Source organism: Passer montanus, unplaced genomic scaffold, assembly GCF_014805655.1.
Source record: "Passer montanus isolate IOZ18808 unplaced genomic scaffold, ASM1480565v1 scaffold109, whole genome shotgun sequence".
Classification (NCBI taxonomy): Eukaryota; Metazoa; Chordata; class Aves; order Passeriformes; family Passeridae; genus Passer; species Passer montanus.
The window spans coordinates 1,134,915-1,151,114 of NW_024357502.1; the positions used below are offsets into that span (position 1 = coordinate 1,134,915).

At 50.1% G+C, this 16,200-nt stretch overlaps 1 protein-coding gene across 5 annotated transcripts in view; it reads left to right on the forward strand.

Moving 5' to 3' along the window:
- EXOC6B (exocyst complex component 6B) overlaps positions 1-14,235 on the forward strand; it is a 299,883-nt gene extending 285,648 nt beyond the window's left edge. For 2 of the 5 annotated variants that reach the window (XM_039723879.1, XM_039723905.1), the window contains 3 exons: positions 2,311-2,423; positions 6,083-6,094; positions 9,962-14,235. In XM_039723879.1, coding sequence (XP_039579813.1) covers positions 2,311-2,423; positions 6,083-6,094; positions 9,962-10,088 — 252 coding nt within the window. In that variant the 3' untranslated portion in view covers positions 10,089-14,235. Of the gene's footprint in view, positions 1-2,310; positions 2,424-6,082; positions 6,095-9,543; positions 9,919-9,961 lie in introns of those variants that run through there. The other 3 variants (XM_039723889.1, XM_039723915.1, XM_039723895.1) reach the window with 2 other exon arrangements.
- The last annotated feature ends 1,965 nt before the right edge of the window (positions 14,236-16,200 follow it).

Genomic DNA, 16,200 nt, shown 5'->3' on the forward strand with positions numbered 1-16,200 from the left:
ACATTCCCAGCTCTCCAGCCTGGCTCCTGCAGCAGCTCCATGTCCCTCCGAGCTCCTGCACTGCTCCCAAGCCTCTGCCAGAACAACTCCTGACATTTTAATTCCATCTTCTCCAAACCCTTCCTAATCCTCACTTTTTTTATTTCCTTTCTTCCTTCATCCCTTTCCTCCTGGTTCTTTATTCCCTCTCCCCACAAATGGCTACCTGGCCCCTGGATGCTCCGGCCACGCACTTTCCATGGCAAGAACTCGTTCAGGCTTTGTTTGGGATTTGCCTGAGGCACGTTCAGCCTCCCGGGGGCCACCAGCAAGAGGTCTTTGGCGCGTTGTGGGGGTTCCCTTTGAGCCTGTACAACCAAGCGACTCCTCCCAGCAGCCGCCAAGCCCCGCGGAAGCGTTTTGGCCCCGGCGCTCGGCCTGAAAAGCGCCTGTGAAATCATATTTAAGGTTGTCTCTCTCGAAGGTGCCCCCTTGGAAAAACCTCCTGCCAATGATGTTCAGCTCGGGTTTGTAGTTCAACACAAAGGCCCCGCCGGACAAAGCCGAGCGGGACCCGGGCTGGAAAAGCCCTCTTAGGTCCCGGCTAATCCATCCCCCCCGCCAGCCCGGGGGATTGTTCCCGACAGCTTGTTTTCCTTGCCCTGACCTACATAGTCAAAAAGAATCTTGTTGCACATTTTTGTTTTGTATCTGGAGGTCTCGGAGGAGCTAAATCCCCTTCTTGGCGGGGCAGGATGCGTTGTTAAACAGCGCCGGGGCCTCCAGGAAAACCATGGCGACGCGGGGACAATGAGGCCTCTATGGGCCCCGCTTGGCCGCGGACGGGCCCGGCCTCTCCCAGCTCCGGTGGTGGGCACCGGGACGCGCCGAGCGGGCGATGAAGACGTCCACGCGCTTGGCAGCCTGTCCCCAAATAGAGTGGTCACGGCGGCGCTCCAAGACGGGATCTTTGGGAGGGGGGAACGGCAGGAGCTCTTAATTAACCTGCTGTGGATGGGGCAGAGGTGAAGGCGGCATCCCGGGAATCCTGGGCCGTGCCCCTGTGGGTGGGTGGAGAAGACAAGTCCTTGTCGAGGTGAGGAGATCCACATGTGGGGAGGGCAGGGGAGAGCCTGGCTTTTAAGGAAAACAAGGATGGGAATGGTGTGGGAAGAGGGCATTGGACTGTGCCTTCATGGGTGGGTGGAAAAGCCAAGTGTTCATTGAGGGAAGGAGATCTTCATGTGAGGAGGGCATGGCAGCTCCTGGTTTTTTAAGGAAAATAAGGATAGGAGCAGTGTGGGAAGAGGGCATTTAGGGAACTTGGGCATTTAGGGAACATCTCTAACCCATGGGTCAGGGATGGATGTGGAAGTGCTGGGGGATGGTTGGATTTGGTGACCTTGGAGGGCTCTTCCAACCGGAATAATTCTGTGATACACAGCGAACCTGTGCCCTCATGGGTGGGTGGAGAAGCCAAGTCCTCACTGAGGTGAGGCAATCCTCATGTGAGGAGGGCATGGCAGCTCCTGGCTTTTTAAGGAAAATAAGGATAGGGACAGTGTGGGAAGAGGGCATTTGGGCAACCTGGGCTGTTGTTTGCCCATCCCTCACCTGGCTGGGAGGAGCGGGGTCATTTGTGGGCACGAAGGGCTGCGGGTGGGAATTTTGGCGGTCTGGAGCAGGGACCGTCACGGATGGCCGAGTTAATCCCTTTTCCTTCCCCCGCTGCCAAGGCCTGGTGGTTTCTCTTACCAACGTCTGGAAAGCACCTGGGACTCCCAGCTCCGGGAGCTGCACTCACCCAGAATAACCCCCCGAGCTCCTCTGGGCTTTGGAGGCCCTTCCAAAGCACTTGGAGGGTGTTGGGATGAGCCCAGGGTGGTGAGAAATCTGTGGGGAATGGGTAGAACAACACTGGGGGTTGTTTGGGGACGGAAGAAGCTTGTGGGGATTTTGACCCCAAAAGTTCCCTCCTGCCATAGCCGAGAGTGTCAGGGCACTGGGGTTGTTTGTCACCCACGTCCTTGAGGTGCCTCAGACATCAAATGTCCCTCAGATCCCCAAAATTAGGGATCACAGAGCAGCAATGCTCAATGGCTAAATTAATACAACCCTGCATTAATCAGTGTTAAATATTCATAAATTAATAATGAAGTACAATCAAGTTAATGATGAAACCTTAACAGAATAATATGAAACAAATTAATAAAACCTGCATTCATTTCTTTTTATGGATAACTCCACCTGCCCAGGACCTCTGCCAGCTTCCAGGCAAACACCTGCAGCCTTTTCCAGCTTTTTCAAACCCCGTTTGTTTTTCCTTTCCAGCTCCTGGATCTGTTCATCCAGTGGGATTGGTCGACATACTTGGCTGACTACGGACAGCCCACGTGCAAGTACCTTCGTGTGAACCCCACCACAGCCCTCATCCTGCTGGAGAAGTGAGTGTGGCCCTCAAATCCCAGGAGAATTTCCACCCCCATCGTGCTGTAGCAGCTCTTTCCATTGCTGTGAGCAAAGATCTCGGCCCTGGGTGGACAGAGGGAGCTCAGATGGAAAAATCCCATTTTATCTCGTCGACCCAAATCTCACATTTCAAAATCCAATGGCTTGGCTGCGGGTCCTTCTTTTTATTGGCTCTTAAGCAGAGTTTTCCTTGTCCTACCAGAAAATTTTGCTGTAAAGATGAACCTCCAGCTCTAAAATCCTTTAAAATGTGCTGGGCTGCAGGCAGGAGTGGCTATCCTGAATTTTTCAGTGTTTGGGCAATGGCATGAACAATTTTTGGTCATGAAATGGTTGGGCCATGTTGTTGTAGGTTCCCTTCCACCTGAGAATATTCTATTTTATTCCATTCTATTTCTGTATTTCTCTATTACTACTTCTTTTTATTTCTACATTTCTATTTTTCATATCTATATTTTGAATTTTATTTATGTAGTTCTGTTTATATTTATTTCTGTATTTCTATTTCTATTTACTTCTATATTTATTGGGATTTCTGTATTTTTATTTTTAATTATTTCTAAATTTCTATAGTTCTATATTTATATTTCTATGTATTTATTTTAAAATTAATTTCTATTTCTATGTTTTTACTACATTTCTATAGTTCTGTTTATTTCTAAATTTATTTCTATTTCTGTTTATTTTTATTTCTATTTCTGTTCTTTTATTTCTATTACTATGTTTTTATTTCTATATTTTTATTTCTATTTATTTCTGTAGTTCTATTTATTTTTGTTTTCATTTCTGTTTCTGTATTTTTTTCTACATTTCTTTCTGTATTTCTTTATTTCTATATTTCTATTTCTATACTTTTATTTCTTTTTAATTTCTTTTTATTTCAATAGTTCTATTTCTTTCAATTTTTATTTCTTTTTATTTCTATATTTTATTTCTATTTCTAGATTTTATTTTCTATTTTTTTTCCATTTCTGTTTTTAATCTCTATTTCTATATTTCCATATTTCTATATCTCTATATTTATATATTTTTTACATTTATATATATTTTTACATATATATTTTTATATATATTTATATATTTATTTGTTTATGTATTTTTATATTTTTTTAATTTTTATATTTTTCTATATGTCTATATTTCTGTATTTATTTCTATATTTCTATATTTCTATATTTCTATATGACTATATTTCTATATGTCTATATTTCTATATTTCTGTATTTATTTCTATATTTCTATATTTCTATATGTCTATATTTTTATATTTCTGTATTTATGTCTATATTTCTATATTTCTATATTTCTATATTTCTATATTTCTATATGTCTATATTTCTGTATTTATTTCTATATTTCTATATTTCTATATTTCTATGTGTCTATATTTCTATATTTATTTCTATATATCTACATTTCTACATTCCTATTTGTTTCTATTTCCATATTTTTACCTCCATTTCTATTTCTATTTTATTTTCCCATTTCTATCTCTCTCTACCTTTTTATTTCCATTTCTTTCCCTTCTCCGGCGCTCCCTCAATCCATCCTTTGAGGGCCGCAGTTCACATGCTCCGCACGGCTCCATCCCAAGCCCTGGAGCGGTGCCGGGAACAGCTCCCGGGGCTCCGGGCTGGCTCCCGGGGGGCTGTGCCAGTCCTGCGGGCCGGCAGCGAGCCGGGAACGCCGCGGGATTTGCCGCAGGCCCCAGGAAAAGCGGGATTTGCTCTGCCTGTCACCCCCTGCCCGTGGTGGGTCTCCCAGATGATCTCCGCTGGTCCAGCTCCAAGCTGGCTTGGGAAGGATCCACTCTGCTCCTGCTCCCGGCAGACCTCCCAGGTCGTTTTCCAGCTGGTGGGACGGAGAATGAGCCAAAAAGTGGGAATTTAGCGTTTTCCGAGCGGCTCCTGGCACGGGCGCTGCAGCGCTGGGTCCTGCACGGAGGAGAGGGCAGGAGGGGATCCTCGTGGCATCATGGAATGGTTTGGGTGGGAAAGGGACCTTAAAGCCCATCCAGTTCCGTGGGCAGGACACCTCCCACTGTCCCAGGCTGCTCCAAGCCCTGTCCAACCTGGCCTTGGACACTTCCAGGGATCCTGGGGCCTTGAATGTTCTTCTGGAAGTGTGGTCCCAACCCTAAACTCGCCACCTCCTCCTCGAGGAGAAAGGGAGACCCCAAATCACCTCAGACTGCTCCCCATGCTGTGATTCCATGGTTAATCCAAACCCAGCCGCATCCCTGGAAGCACCCAAGGCCGGGTTGGACGGGCTTGGAGCACCCTGGGACAGTGGTGGCACAGGGGTGGCACTAGATGGGCTTTCAAGATCCCTTCCAACCCAAATTATTCTCTGGATCTCTGATTCTGTGAGCGACCTCGGAGTGTTTGTGAACTTTTGGGGTTCCCTCTGTGTCATCATGGTCCCGCTCCTCTCCTTTTCCAGATGAGGAAAACGGATGTCACAGCACCTCAGGACACCCCAAGGGCACCAGTGAGGGACACGGGGGCTACACTGGATTTAAAAGGACTTTTAAACCTCACGGGGTTGTTTTTATACTGGTGTTTTATGGGCTGTGTTATCCCTGGGTTATTCAGGGCCATGTGGAAATGCTGGGGATGGTTGGATTTGGGGACCTTGGAGGGCTCTTCCAGCCGGGTTAATTCTGTGATACACAGTGAATTTGTGACCTAAATCCAAGATGGGAAAGTGAGAGGTTTATTCAGAGCTAACAGTAAAGTGCTAAAATAAAGGGACACCCAAAATCTGGGAGTTTGGCCATGCAGCATCTGGGAGAGCTGGGAAATTGAGGCAGGCAGAGAGCTGGGATTGTGGCAGAGGCTGGGAAGGTGGTGGGACAGGAGGAGAGCAGCTCCATGCTCAGTGGTGTTAAAATGTGACCAAACCCCAGCCTGGCTCAGTTCATAAAGTCATAAAATCATGGAATGGTTTGGGTTGGAAGGAACCTTAAGGATCATCCCATTTCCACCCCATCCATGGGCAGGGACACCTCCCATTGTTCCAGGTGGATCCAAGCCCCAATGTCCAGCCTGGCCCTGGGCACTGCCAGGGATCCAGGGACAGCCACAGCCAATCTGGGAATTCCAGCCCAGCCCTGCCCACCCTCCCAGCCAGCAATTCCTTGCCAAGATCCCAGCCCAATCTCCCCTTGGCCAGTGGCAGCCATTCCCTGTGTCCTGTCCCTCTGTCCCTTGTCCCCAGTCCCTCTGCAGCTCTCCTGGAGCCCCTTCAGGGACTCTGAGGATTCTCTGGAATTCTCCCTTTTCCAGGAAACATTCCCAGCTCTCCCAGGGCAGAGATGCTCCAGAATCCTGGAATGGGTTGGGTTGGAAGTGACCTTAAATCCCATCCCATCCACGGACAGGGACACCTCCCGCTGTCCCAGGCAGATCCAAGCCCAGTGTCCAGCCTGGCCTTGGGCACTGCCAGGGGTCCCCCTGAGGGGTCTCTGTCCATCCCCCCGAGCTCTCCCGAGGCTCCTCACTCCAGGCACATCCGCTGCCTCCCATCCCGCCGGGAATCCCGGGGGGAATTCTGAGCGGGGCCGGCTCAGCCTGTAACCTGTTCTCCTGGTTATCTCTGTCCCTTATCACCCCGGTGTGTCTCTCTCTCCCAGGATATCCCGGGTGTAAGTATGCGCTCGCTCGGGCTTTCACCCTCACCTGGCAGGGCCCCGATTGTCCGCTCTCAATGGAGCCCGAAACGCTGGAATTGCAAAGTGCCTCTGGAGCGGGGCCCTGCGCAACCCGATCCTCCCAAATGCACTAATTAGAGCTAAAAGAGGAGCTTTTACCCCGCTGCTTTCTTCCCCTCCCGGATTAATTGAGACAAAGCTCGGCTCTCTCCGAGGTGGTGTTTGTTGACAGGGGTGGGGACAGCGCCGAGCTCGCCTTTCCCTTCCTTTCACTCCTAATCCTGGGACCGGCTTCCAAACCCGCGTTATCCCGAGGCTCTGCTGGGAGAAATAAAACTGGGGAGCTGCACAGCCCATCCCAGATCCTGCAGGATTTTCTGTCCTGTAGGCAGCTTAATTAATCCCTAATATTTAATGTCTCGGTGCTTGCACCTTCACGTGTTGTCTGGAAATTCCAGCAGTTCCCAGGCTTCACCAGATCCACCTCTGTGGGTTTGTTATGGGCGCTTCCAGTTATCCCAAGGCTCTACTTGGAGAAATAAAACTGGGAATCTCCACAGCCCATCCCAAATCCTGCAGGATTTTGTGTGTGTTCTGTAGGCAGATTAATTAATTAATAATAGTTAATAGCTCAGTGCTTGCACCTTCATGTGGTGTCTGGAGATCCCAGCAGCTCCCAGATGCTCCCAGACTTTTCCAGATCCACCTCTGTGGGTTTGTTATGGGCACTCCCAGTTATCCCAAAGCTCTTCTTAGGGAAAAAAAACCCATGGATCTGCACAGCCCATCCCGAATCCTGCAGGATTCTGTGTCCTGTTGGCAGCTTAATTAATTCCTAATATTTAATGTCTCAGTGCTTGCACCTTCACGTGTTGTCTGGAAATTCCAGCAGTTCCCAGGCTTCACCAGATCCACCTCTGTGGGTTTGTTATGGGCACTCCCAGTTATCCCAAAGCTCTTCTTAGGGAAAAAAAACCCATGGATCTGCACAGCCCATCCCGAATCCTGCAGGATTCTGTGTCCTGTTGGCAGCTTAATTAATTCCTAATATTTAATGTCTCAGTGCTTGCACCTTCACGTGTTGTCTGGAAATTCCAGCAGTTCCCAGGCCATCCTAATTAATTAATAATGGTTAATAGCTCAGTGCTTGCACCTTCACATGGTGTCTGGAGATCCCAGCAGCTCCCAGATGCTCCCAGACTTTTCCAGATCCACCTCTGTGGGTTTGTTAATGGTGCTCCCAGTTATCCCAAAGCTCTTCTCAGGAAAATAAACTGTGGATCTGCCCAGCCCATCCCAAATCCTGCAGGGTTTTCTGTCCTGTAGGCAGCTTAATTAATACCTAATATTTAATGTCTCAGTGCATGCACCTTCATGTGGAGTCTGGAAATTCCAGCAGCTCCCAGATGCTCCCAGACTTTTCCAGATCCACCTCTGTGGGTTTGTTATGGGCACTCCCAGTTATCCCAAAGCTCTTCTCAGGAAAATAAACTGTGGATCTGCACAGCCCATCCCAAATCCTGCAGGATTTTCTGTCCTGTAGGCAGCTTAATTAATCCCTAATATTTAATGTCTCGGTGCTTGCACCTTCATGTGGTGTCTGGAGATCCCAGCAGCTCCCAGATGCTCCCAGACTTTTCCAGATCCACCTTTGTGGGTTTGTTTGGGGGTCAGAGCTCCAGCTGCAATCCCTTTCCATCCTGATCTGGAGGTTTATCCATCCAGCTCCTCTCAGTCATCCCAATGCACCCCAAGGTTTTCTCGCATGGAATGTGCGCTGCCTCCAGAACATTCCATGGACCTGAGCAGGTCCCACAGGGTGGGAGATGGCCCCAAAGGTGCTGGGATGGAAAAGCTCCAAATTCCCGGTGTGTGGGAGGGCTGGGAAGAGCTTTCCAAAGGTACAGATCAGCTTCCAACACCTCTGATGTCCCTCTGGAACCCAGGAGAGCTCCCAGCCTTCCTGGGGAAGGGCTTGGAGACGTCCAGGAGCTCTTTGGAGGTCCAGGGAGTGATAATTATCCCCAAACCCATGATAGCAGGCCCTGGGTGACTCCAAACTCTGCTTTCCCTTGGCACAATCACTCCCTGGTTCTCCTGGAGGAGCAGCTGCCAATCTGCTCTGGCTGAAAAACGGAAAAACAAACAAATCCCGATTTTTGATGACTGGAAGTGCTCCAAGCTCTCCTGTTCCTGTTGGGAGAGCAGCTCCGTCTCTGGTAACCCCAGTAAATTCCCCTTTGGGATAAAGTTGTTATCCTGGATTCCACTTCCAAGCCTGGTGTTTTTGGGAACATTTCAGATTCCCTGTGGCTCTTTCCAGGAGATTGAAGCCTGGAAAACCTTGGATGTTTTTTTGGGTTCTGGAAGTTTGGAGAGGTTGGGGTTGTGCTCAGTTGACTCCAGACCCTCGGGATGATCCAGTGCCAGCTTCCCAAGGATCATCAGCGCTGTGTCCCTGTCACTTCAACGCTTCCTTTAGGTCCCCACAGCCAAAAACTGGGATTATGGGATGCATCCAAAGCCCTCAGCCTCTGCCAGATCTGATTTGCCCAGAAAATCTTTTACAAATTGGGATAATTTGGAAGAGCCAAGCCCCAGCAGGTTGGATTTTGGGAGGTTGTGCCTTTAGGAGCTGCTGGAACGTTGATCCTGGTGGGATTTTTTTTCCCTTCCCAGCACCCTTGGGAAGTGTCCCAAGCCGTTTTCCCCCACAAAATATGGATCTGGGAATGCAGGAATGCATGACACCCCCCCAGCTTTGCATGTGGGGTCCCATCCCATCTCCTGCTCTGCTGGGCTCTGGATTTATGGAGACCGCCTGGAGAAGCTGTGCTCCTTCCAAACAGCTGGGTTCCTTCCTGGAATGGGAATTATTCCATGATATATTTAATATAAATTATATACGTTTATATAATTTATATTTTTTTTTATTCATCGGGAAAAATGGGATAGTGGACGGCGCCCCTGCCCATGGCAGGGGGTTGGAAATGGATGGGATTTAAGGTCCCTTCCAACCCAAACATTCCGTGATTCCCTGGAATATTTTATCAAATTTAAATTCACAACTCCAGACCTTCCCAGCCTCCCCTAAAGCTGCATCTCGTGCATGCAGGTTTTAAGTAAAAAGCATTAATTCTGTGAATTCCATGCTGATTTTCAAATTTCCTCCTCAAGTTCCATCACCACCACAGAAGGTGATGTGGGGATGGAAAAATCCCTGTCTGGAAGAGGGATCCAAATGCAGGATTTAGGATTTCCTGCATTTGGGAATTAGGGAGATACCTCAAAGTGGCATTGATTTGGATTAGAGGTGTTTAAAGCAAAAACACCTGAAAATTTAAAAAAAAAAATTGGTGTAGAGCCTGGAGATTCCATGTGCTCCTCTCAGACCACTGGATATTCCCAATCCCTGTTCCATAACCTGTTTGTGCTCCATGCAGGATGCGGGACACCAGCAGGAAAAATGTTTTCACCCAATTCCAGAAAAAGAGCAGGAATTGGAAAGACTCCCAGAGTGGTGTTGGTTGGGATCAGAGGGATTTAAAGCCTGAAAAATGCCCCAAAATTTGGTGTAGAGCCTGGAAATTCCATGTTCTCCTCTTAGACCACTGGATATTCCCAATCCCTCTTCCGTAACCTGTTTGTGCTCCGTGCAGGATGCGGGACACCAGCAGGAAAAACAACATTTTTGCCCAATTCCAGAAAAATGAGCGGGATTTGGGGAGACCCCAAAGTGGCATTGATTGGCATGAAAAATGCCCCAAAAATTGGAGTAGAGGCTGGAAATTCCATGTGCTCATCCCTGAGCACATCCCTGTTCCCAATCCCTGTTCCATAACCTGTTTGTGCTCCGTGCAGGATGCGGGACACCAGCAGGAAAAACAACGTTTTCGCCCAATTCCGGAAAAACGAGCGGGACAAGCAGAAGTTGATCGACACCGTGGCCAAGCAGCTGCGCGGCCTCATCAACAGCCACCACTCCTGAGGGGCTCGGGATCTCCTTCCCGCAGCCTGGACTTCGGGAATCTCGTTGGGAGAGAAGATTTGTATTTTTTTATTCGCCTGGAAAGTCTCCGCGGAGCCTCCCCCCCGACGGCAAAACGCTCCCGGTGGAACAATCCTGGGAAGAGAGGTGGTGGCAGGAGTCTCCTGGATAAACTCCTATTTTCAGGGGTTTAGGAAGTGATGGGAATTTTTGGAGCCTGGGAGAGTTTTCACACCCAGACTGGGTTGTTTTGTTGTTGTTTTTTTTGTCACAGCCAAATTGAAGGGATCATCCTGCCTTCCTTTTGTTAATTTATTCCCTTGGAAAACTGAGCAATGTGGGAAGAGCCGTGGGTTCTCTGGGCAGAGGGAAGAGGGCCACCCTGAGTGTGCCCTGTGGTTTGGATTTAGGTAGGAAAAAGGGATTTCCCAGGGTTTTTTCCTCCTCTTTTCCCCCTCCATAGGCTGATTCCACGTTAGTCTACAAATCCCTGGAATCGCGACCCTTTCCCGCACGTCCGTAACCATCCCTGAGCTCCACTCCGGGACCTGCCAGGGGCTGTGGGATCATGGAGAAGGGTTTGGAGCGGCCTCCTTGATCAGATTTGGGAAGGAACAGCTGAAGGATAATCTGGGAATGTGTCCTGTGGCAGCGCTCCGGGGATGGGATGCTGCTGGACACATCCATGGATGGGGAACAGGAAGGAATGGATGCTCCACAGGGATGGTGGGAAGGCACACTGGGATATCCCAGCGTCCAGGAGGGGTTTTCCCTCTCTTTTCCCTGCTGGTGTCCCATCCTCCCTCTCCTCCTGATGGCTCCATGGGGAAAACTTCCCTCAGCCATCCCGGCTGGAGCTGGACCAGTGGGAATCTCCTGGACACATCCATGGATGGGGAGCAGGAAGGGATGAATGCTCCACAGGGATAGAAGGAAGGCACACTGGGATGTCCCAGTGTCCAGGAGGGACAGATTCCCAGAGAGAGAAGGATTTTTCCTCTCTTTTCCATGCTGGTGTCCCATTCTCCCTCTCCTCCTGATGGTTCCATGGGGAAAACTGCCCTGGGAAGTTTTGGAGCTGGACCAGTGGGAATCTCCTGGAGCAGTGGGAGATTCCCCATGGAGCAGCTCTGCTCCGAAGTGCCTGTGGATAAAATTCCCCCTGTTCCGAATGTCCCCAGAAATCCTCTGCTCAAACCAGGCGGCCACCAACAGGATTTAATCCCAGGATTCCACTTCCAGAGGGGGATTTTTGCCCTTCTCATCTTGTCACCCTTTTGCCTCTAATTCCTCACGTTATCCAGCCACATTCCCAAACCCTCGAAGGGAATTCCGATCTCCCTGGTGGTTGTTGCAGCCCTGAACTGCTGCTCCTGTGCCCATTCCCAACCCTCTGGATGCACTAATCCAGAGGTTTTACCTTCCCGCCTTGCTCCTCAGCAATATTTCGAGGTTGGTTTTCATTTGGAGAAGGTTCCTTTGGCTCAATCCCAAAATTAAACGGGAGCACGGTCAGGAATGACCCCCTGGAGCTCTTGGGCTATCTGCAGCTACAGGGACCAAGGGATTGTTTTCATTAATAAGAGGGAAAATTTGTTATTCCTTGGATTTGGAGAGGGATTGGGGGTTCCCTGTGAACTCCTCCTGGAGGGATATGGAAGAGGAATGAGGGGAAAAGCAGCAGGTGAAGGAAAGTTGGAGTCAGCGTGGCCAGAAAGGGATCAGCTTTGGAGCCAGAGGGACAAGGGATAGGAATTCTGCGAGTGGGATGGAGAATGGAGAGGGAGCAGAAACCCTGGGACACAGGGAAGGGATTTTGTGCTGCCATCCTGAAATTCCATTTTCCCTTCCTATATTTCACTCCACGAGGTATTCCCACAACAAATCCCCAGCACAGCCAAGGCAAGGTCTCCTTTCAGATGCTCCAGGCAGCTCCCACCCTTCCCAAATCCCATTCTGGGGAGCTGGGCTCCCCTTCCCATCTCCCTGAGCTCTAATTCCAGGAGCAGCCACCTGGGATGGGTTTCCTCGCTCCTTCGGGTTTTTTTTGGAAAAAACAAGATTGGGATACCCCAAACCGGCTCCTGGCACTCGGGATTTGCCACTGGAAAAGTCAAATCCGGCCAAGGGAGAGATTCTGGGAGTTCCTGATCTCGGGAGGTCAAGAGCCGGAACCGCAAGTCAGAGCCCGGGATGAAAAATGGGATTTTGGGACTCTGGTCCCAATTAACTTTTTGTTCTGAGAGATGTTCCATCACTTCCAAACAAAATTAATCTTTTAAACAGATTACCCCCAAAAAAAGAGCCCTGGAAGACATCCCAAATCCCCTCTCAGTCCCTTCCTAATGACGGGTGTCCTCCGACACGGATGGAATTGCTTAGGAGGGAGAAGTCGCTGCAGGGAATTTAAAAGGGGGGTGGGAAACAGGGGCAGGACCCAAATCTGAGATTTCCAGCTTCCCAGAAAAAAAAATGCTGCTCCTACACCTCGCTCCACATCCACTGAACATTCCTTGGTGGATTTTATTTTTTAAGAAAAGAAAATTGGATTGTCCTGTAATTTTTCCCAGCTCCAGCAAAAATATTCCAGCAGCAGTGGGGAAAAAATTGTATTAAAACTCAAATTTGGTTTCCCAAGAAGCTTAAGTTGTCAGGCATTCCAGGAGTTGGGAATGATCCCATAAAAGGTGTCCAAAGTGGGAATTTGCAGCCCAGCCCTCCATGGGATGTTCTCCCTGAGCCACCAGCACCTGGGAGGTGGGAAAGGAGGGGTTTTCCTGGGATTTTTTGGGTATTCCTGGGGCTGGAGTTCAAGCCAGATGCTCCCAGTGATTTTTGCACTTTGTTCCAGATCCAATCCCAGCTCCCGCTCGGATGGGGACGGGAGGAGTTGGGATGATGCTGTTTTGGGGTGGTTTTCTCCCAGATTGGCTGCTTTGGGGAAGGTGGAATTTCGGACAGGAGCTGTGGGAAGGGTCGTGGTAGCCCCAAATTCCTTGGAAGTGAGGCTGGGATGGAGCTGGGGTGTCTCCGGGGGCATCGCTGCTGCCACATCCCTTGTGCCAAAGTTTTGGGATCAAATTCCAACCAGAATCCAAATCCCGGGCAGAGATTCCTCACCCTTGGGTGTCTCCTGCCTCTGCTGGGCTTTTCCCGTTAGTTCTGGGTTGGGTTTGGTGCTTTTTGGGGCCCTGGAGGGGTTTGGAGCATCCAAACACCATCCCACACTCCAGTTGGATTTGTGTCCCGTCCCTGGGTGCCACAGGATTTTTGGGATCTCTATCCCATTTTTCCTACAGCTCCATGGAGTTGGAGATCCCTCGTATTCCCCCAGCATCATTCCATGTTTATCCCACTGCTGGCAGCTCCAAGGGAACACAAATCCCATAAATCCCATCCCAGTGACTCTGGGATGATCCCAGCTCTGCTGTCCACTGGGAACACCGTGGATCAGCGGGAAGTGACCCAAAACCACCAGGATTGGCTGGGATTCACCCCAAAAATGCCAGGATGGAGTGGGGGAGCTCAGGGGGGGCTTGCTTCACCCCACAGCTGCTGCTCCAGCCCCTCTCTTGCCCCCAGGGCTGGATTTGGGAATCTTTTCCCAGAGCTGGGATCCATCCCCACCTGCAGCTTCGCAAAAATTCCACGGGCAGCTCTGGAATGCTGTCCTATCCAAGCTGCTCCCTGCCTCGGCTCATCCCTCAGATTCTGTTTTGCCAGGAAAACCCCCCACACTCCCATCCCATCCCATCCCATCCCATCCCATCCCATCCCATCCCATCCCATCCCATCCCATCCTTCCCTGTCCACCAGCTGCCGGGGTTGCCTTTTCCCGTTGATTTTGGGGTGGAAGGACCTGATTTTGGGAACCAAGGTGGTGAAAACAGCTTTTTTTGCACAAGTCGTTGCACAATAAGGGGGAAATTTAGCAAATTAGGTTTAACTTTAAAGGGAATTTTGTTGTTGGTTTGTTTTGTTTTTTTTTCCTTAAAACTCGCTAGCAGAGCTACTGATTCCAAGAGGAAAAAGAGCTGGAATGGTTGGAGAAAGGACTGCATGGTTTACAGGTTCAATTCTGTTAGAAATTAGCATGTTGGACATTTATCCTGGTGTAATTCCAATTAAACAAATACAGCATTTAACTGTTTCACTAATGCCTCGTCTGGCTCTGTGCATCCCCGGGGAAAAACCTGACCCCTGAATCCCAAAAAGGATAAAATTCCACATCTCCTTTGGGCACCTGGCTGCTGGAACACCCAGGTTTATGGGGGATCCAAGGGGAAGAAAATCCCTGGATGAGCGTTGGATTCCACCCTCCTTCTCTGCCCTGAGCAGAAGCCAAGTTTTGCCCAAATTTTGGGGAATTTTAATTGGTTTCTATTTAAAAATTCCTCTGTGAGAAGGTGGAGAGGGGCAGGGCTGGAATTCCCAGATTTGCTGTGGCTGCCCCTGGATCCCTGGCAGTGCCCAAGGCCAGGTTGGACACGGGGGCTTGGATCCACCTGGAATAGTGGGAATTGTCCCTGCCCGTGGAACTGGTTGGGATTTAAGGTCCCTTTCCCACCCAAACCATTCCATGATGCTGGAGATGTGGAGATTTCACGGAATGGCTCAAGCAGATGATGTGGGGTTTGTGTAGGGTGAAGGATTTAGGGAATATCCATGGGATGACAAAGATTCCTGGATGGTTTGTATTTCATGAATTCCTCCAAATCCCTTTGCTCAGCCCTTTGTCCCTGTTGGTTTCTGGCAGATCCTGGGGCGGGGATTCCCAGGTGTTAATTTGGAGCAGTGGGAAGGAAAATGTTCCCTGGAGTCATTGGGGCCTTTCCCCACAGGAGAGGGGAAAAGGAGGGTGGGAATCTGGGAAAATCCTGAAAATTCCTGGACATTTCCCGGTAATGGAAAAAAAGGGGAAAGCTCCATTTCCTCCCACAGCAAATCCAGGGAGGATCCAAAAATCCAGGAATCCCCCCAGTGCCTGAGTTAAGGATCCTCATGTCACCCCTGTCCCCTTTTCCTGGTGAATTTTGGGATGCTCCAGGCGGGAGGTGGAGATGTGGGGATAGGACGTGGTCCAGCACCGTGGGACCTTGGTGGGAGAGGGTGAGAAGGGATCTTGGTTCATCCTGGATCAGTGGATCCCAGATCATCCTGTATCAGTGAATCTTGGATCATCCTGGATCAGTGGATCCCAGATCTTCATGGATCAGTGGATCCCAGACCTTTGTGGATCAGTAGATCCTGGATTCCTGGATCAGTGGATCCTGGACAATCCTGGATCAGTGGATTGTGGACAATCCTGGATCAGAGGATCCCAGAAGACCATGGATCAATGGATCTCAGACCTTCCTGGATTGATGGATCCCGGATCATCCTGGATCAATGGATCCTGGGTTAATGGCTCTCAGACTGTCCTGGATCAGTGGATCCCGGATCATCCTGGGTGAGGGAGAGCAGCCCGGGTGGGTTTTGGGGCATGGATCTGGGGTGCTGCAGTGGCACCGATGTCACCTGGGTGTGGCCAGGCCTGGAATCTATTCCTGGAGCAGGGCCAAATCTCAGCAGGGCCCCGTGGCTCGCCTGGGCCAGCTCTGCCACCAGCGCTGTCACCCTCCTGTCCTCACTGTCACCCTCGTGTCCTTGGGACACCCTTCGTGTCCTCACTGTCACCCCTTGTGTCCCCCCAGCCCTGAGCCGCCATTCCAGCCCCAAGGATGCGTCACCAGCCCAGTTTTCACCAAATCATGGAATATCCTGGTGGGAAGGGACCCACAGGGATCACCCAGCCCTGCTCCTGGCCCTGCCCAGGACACCCCAACCACTCCACGAGCCATCCCAAGCAGGGAGGTTTTCCTTTCCTCCTGGTTTTCCCTGATCCAGGCGAGACAAACGTTTTCCAGCAGCTGCTCCTGAGCGTTCCTTTCCGCTGCCTTGGTCCCTTCTCGCCCTGACCTCGGTTCACCTCCTCGCCTCCTTCCCGGTGGGATTGGCTGAGGCTGCGGGAGGTGGAGCTGCCAGGTGAGTCTGACTCCTCCAGGTGGGATTTGCCTCCTCCAGAGAGCCCTGGAGAAGGTTTGGAATGTCGGGAGATGCCCTCACCCACCTG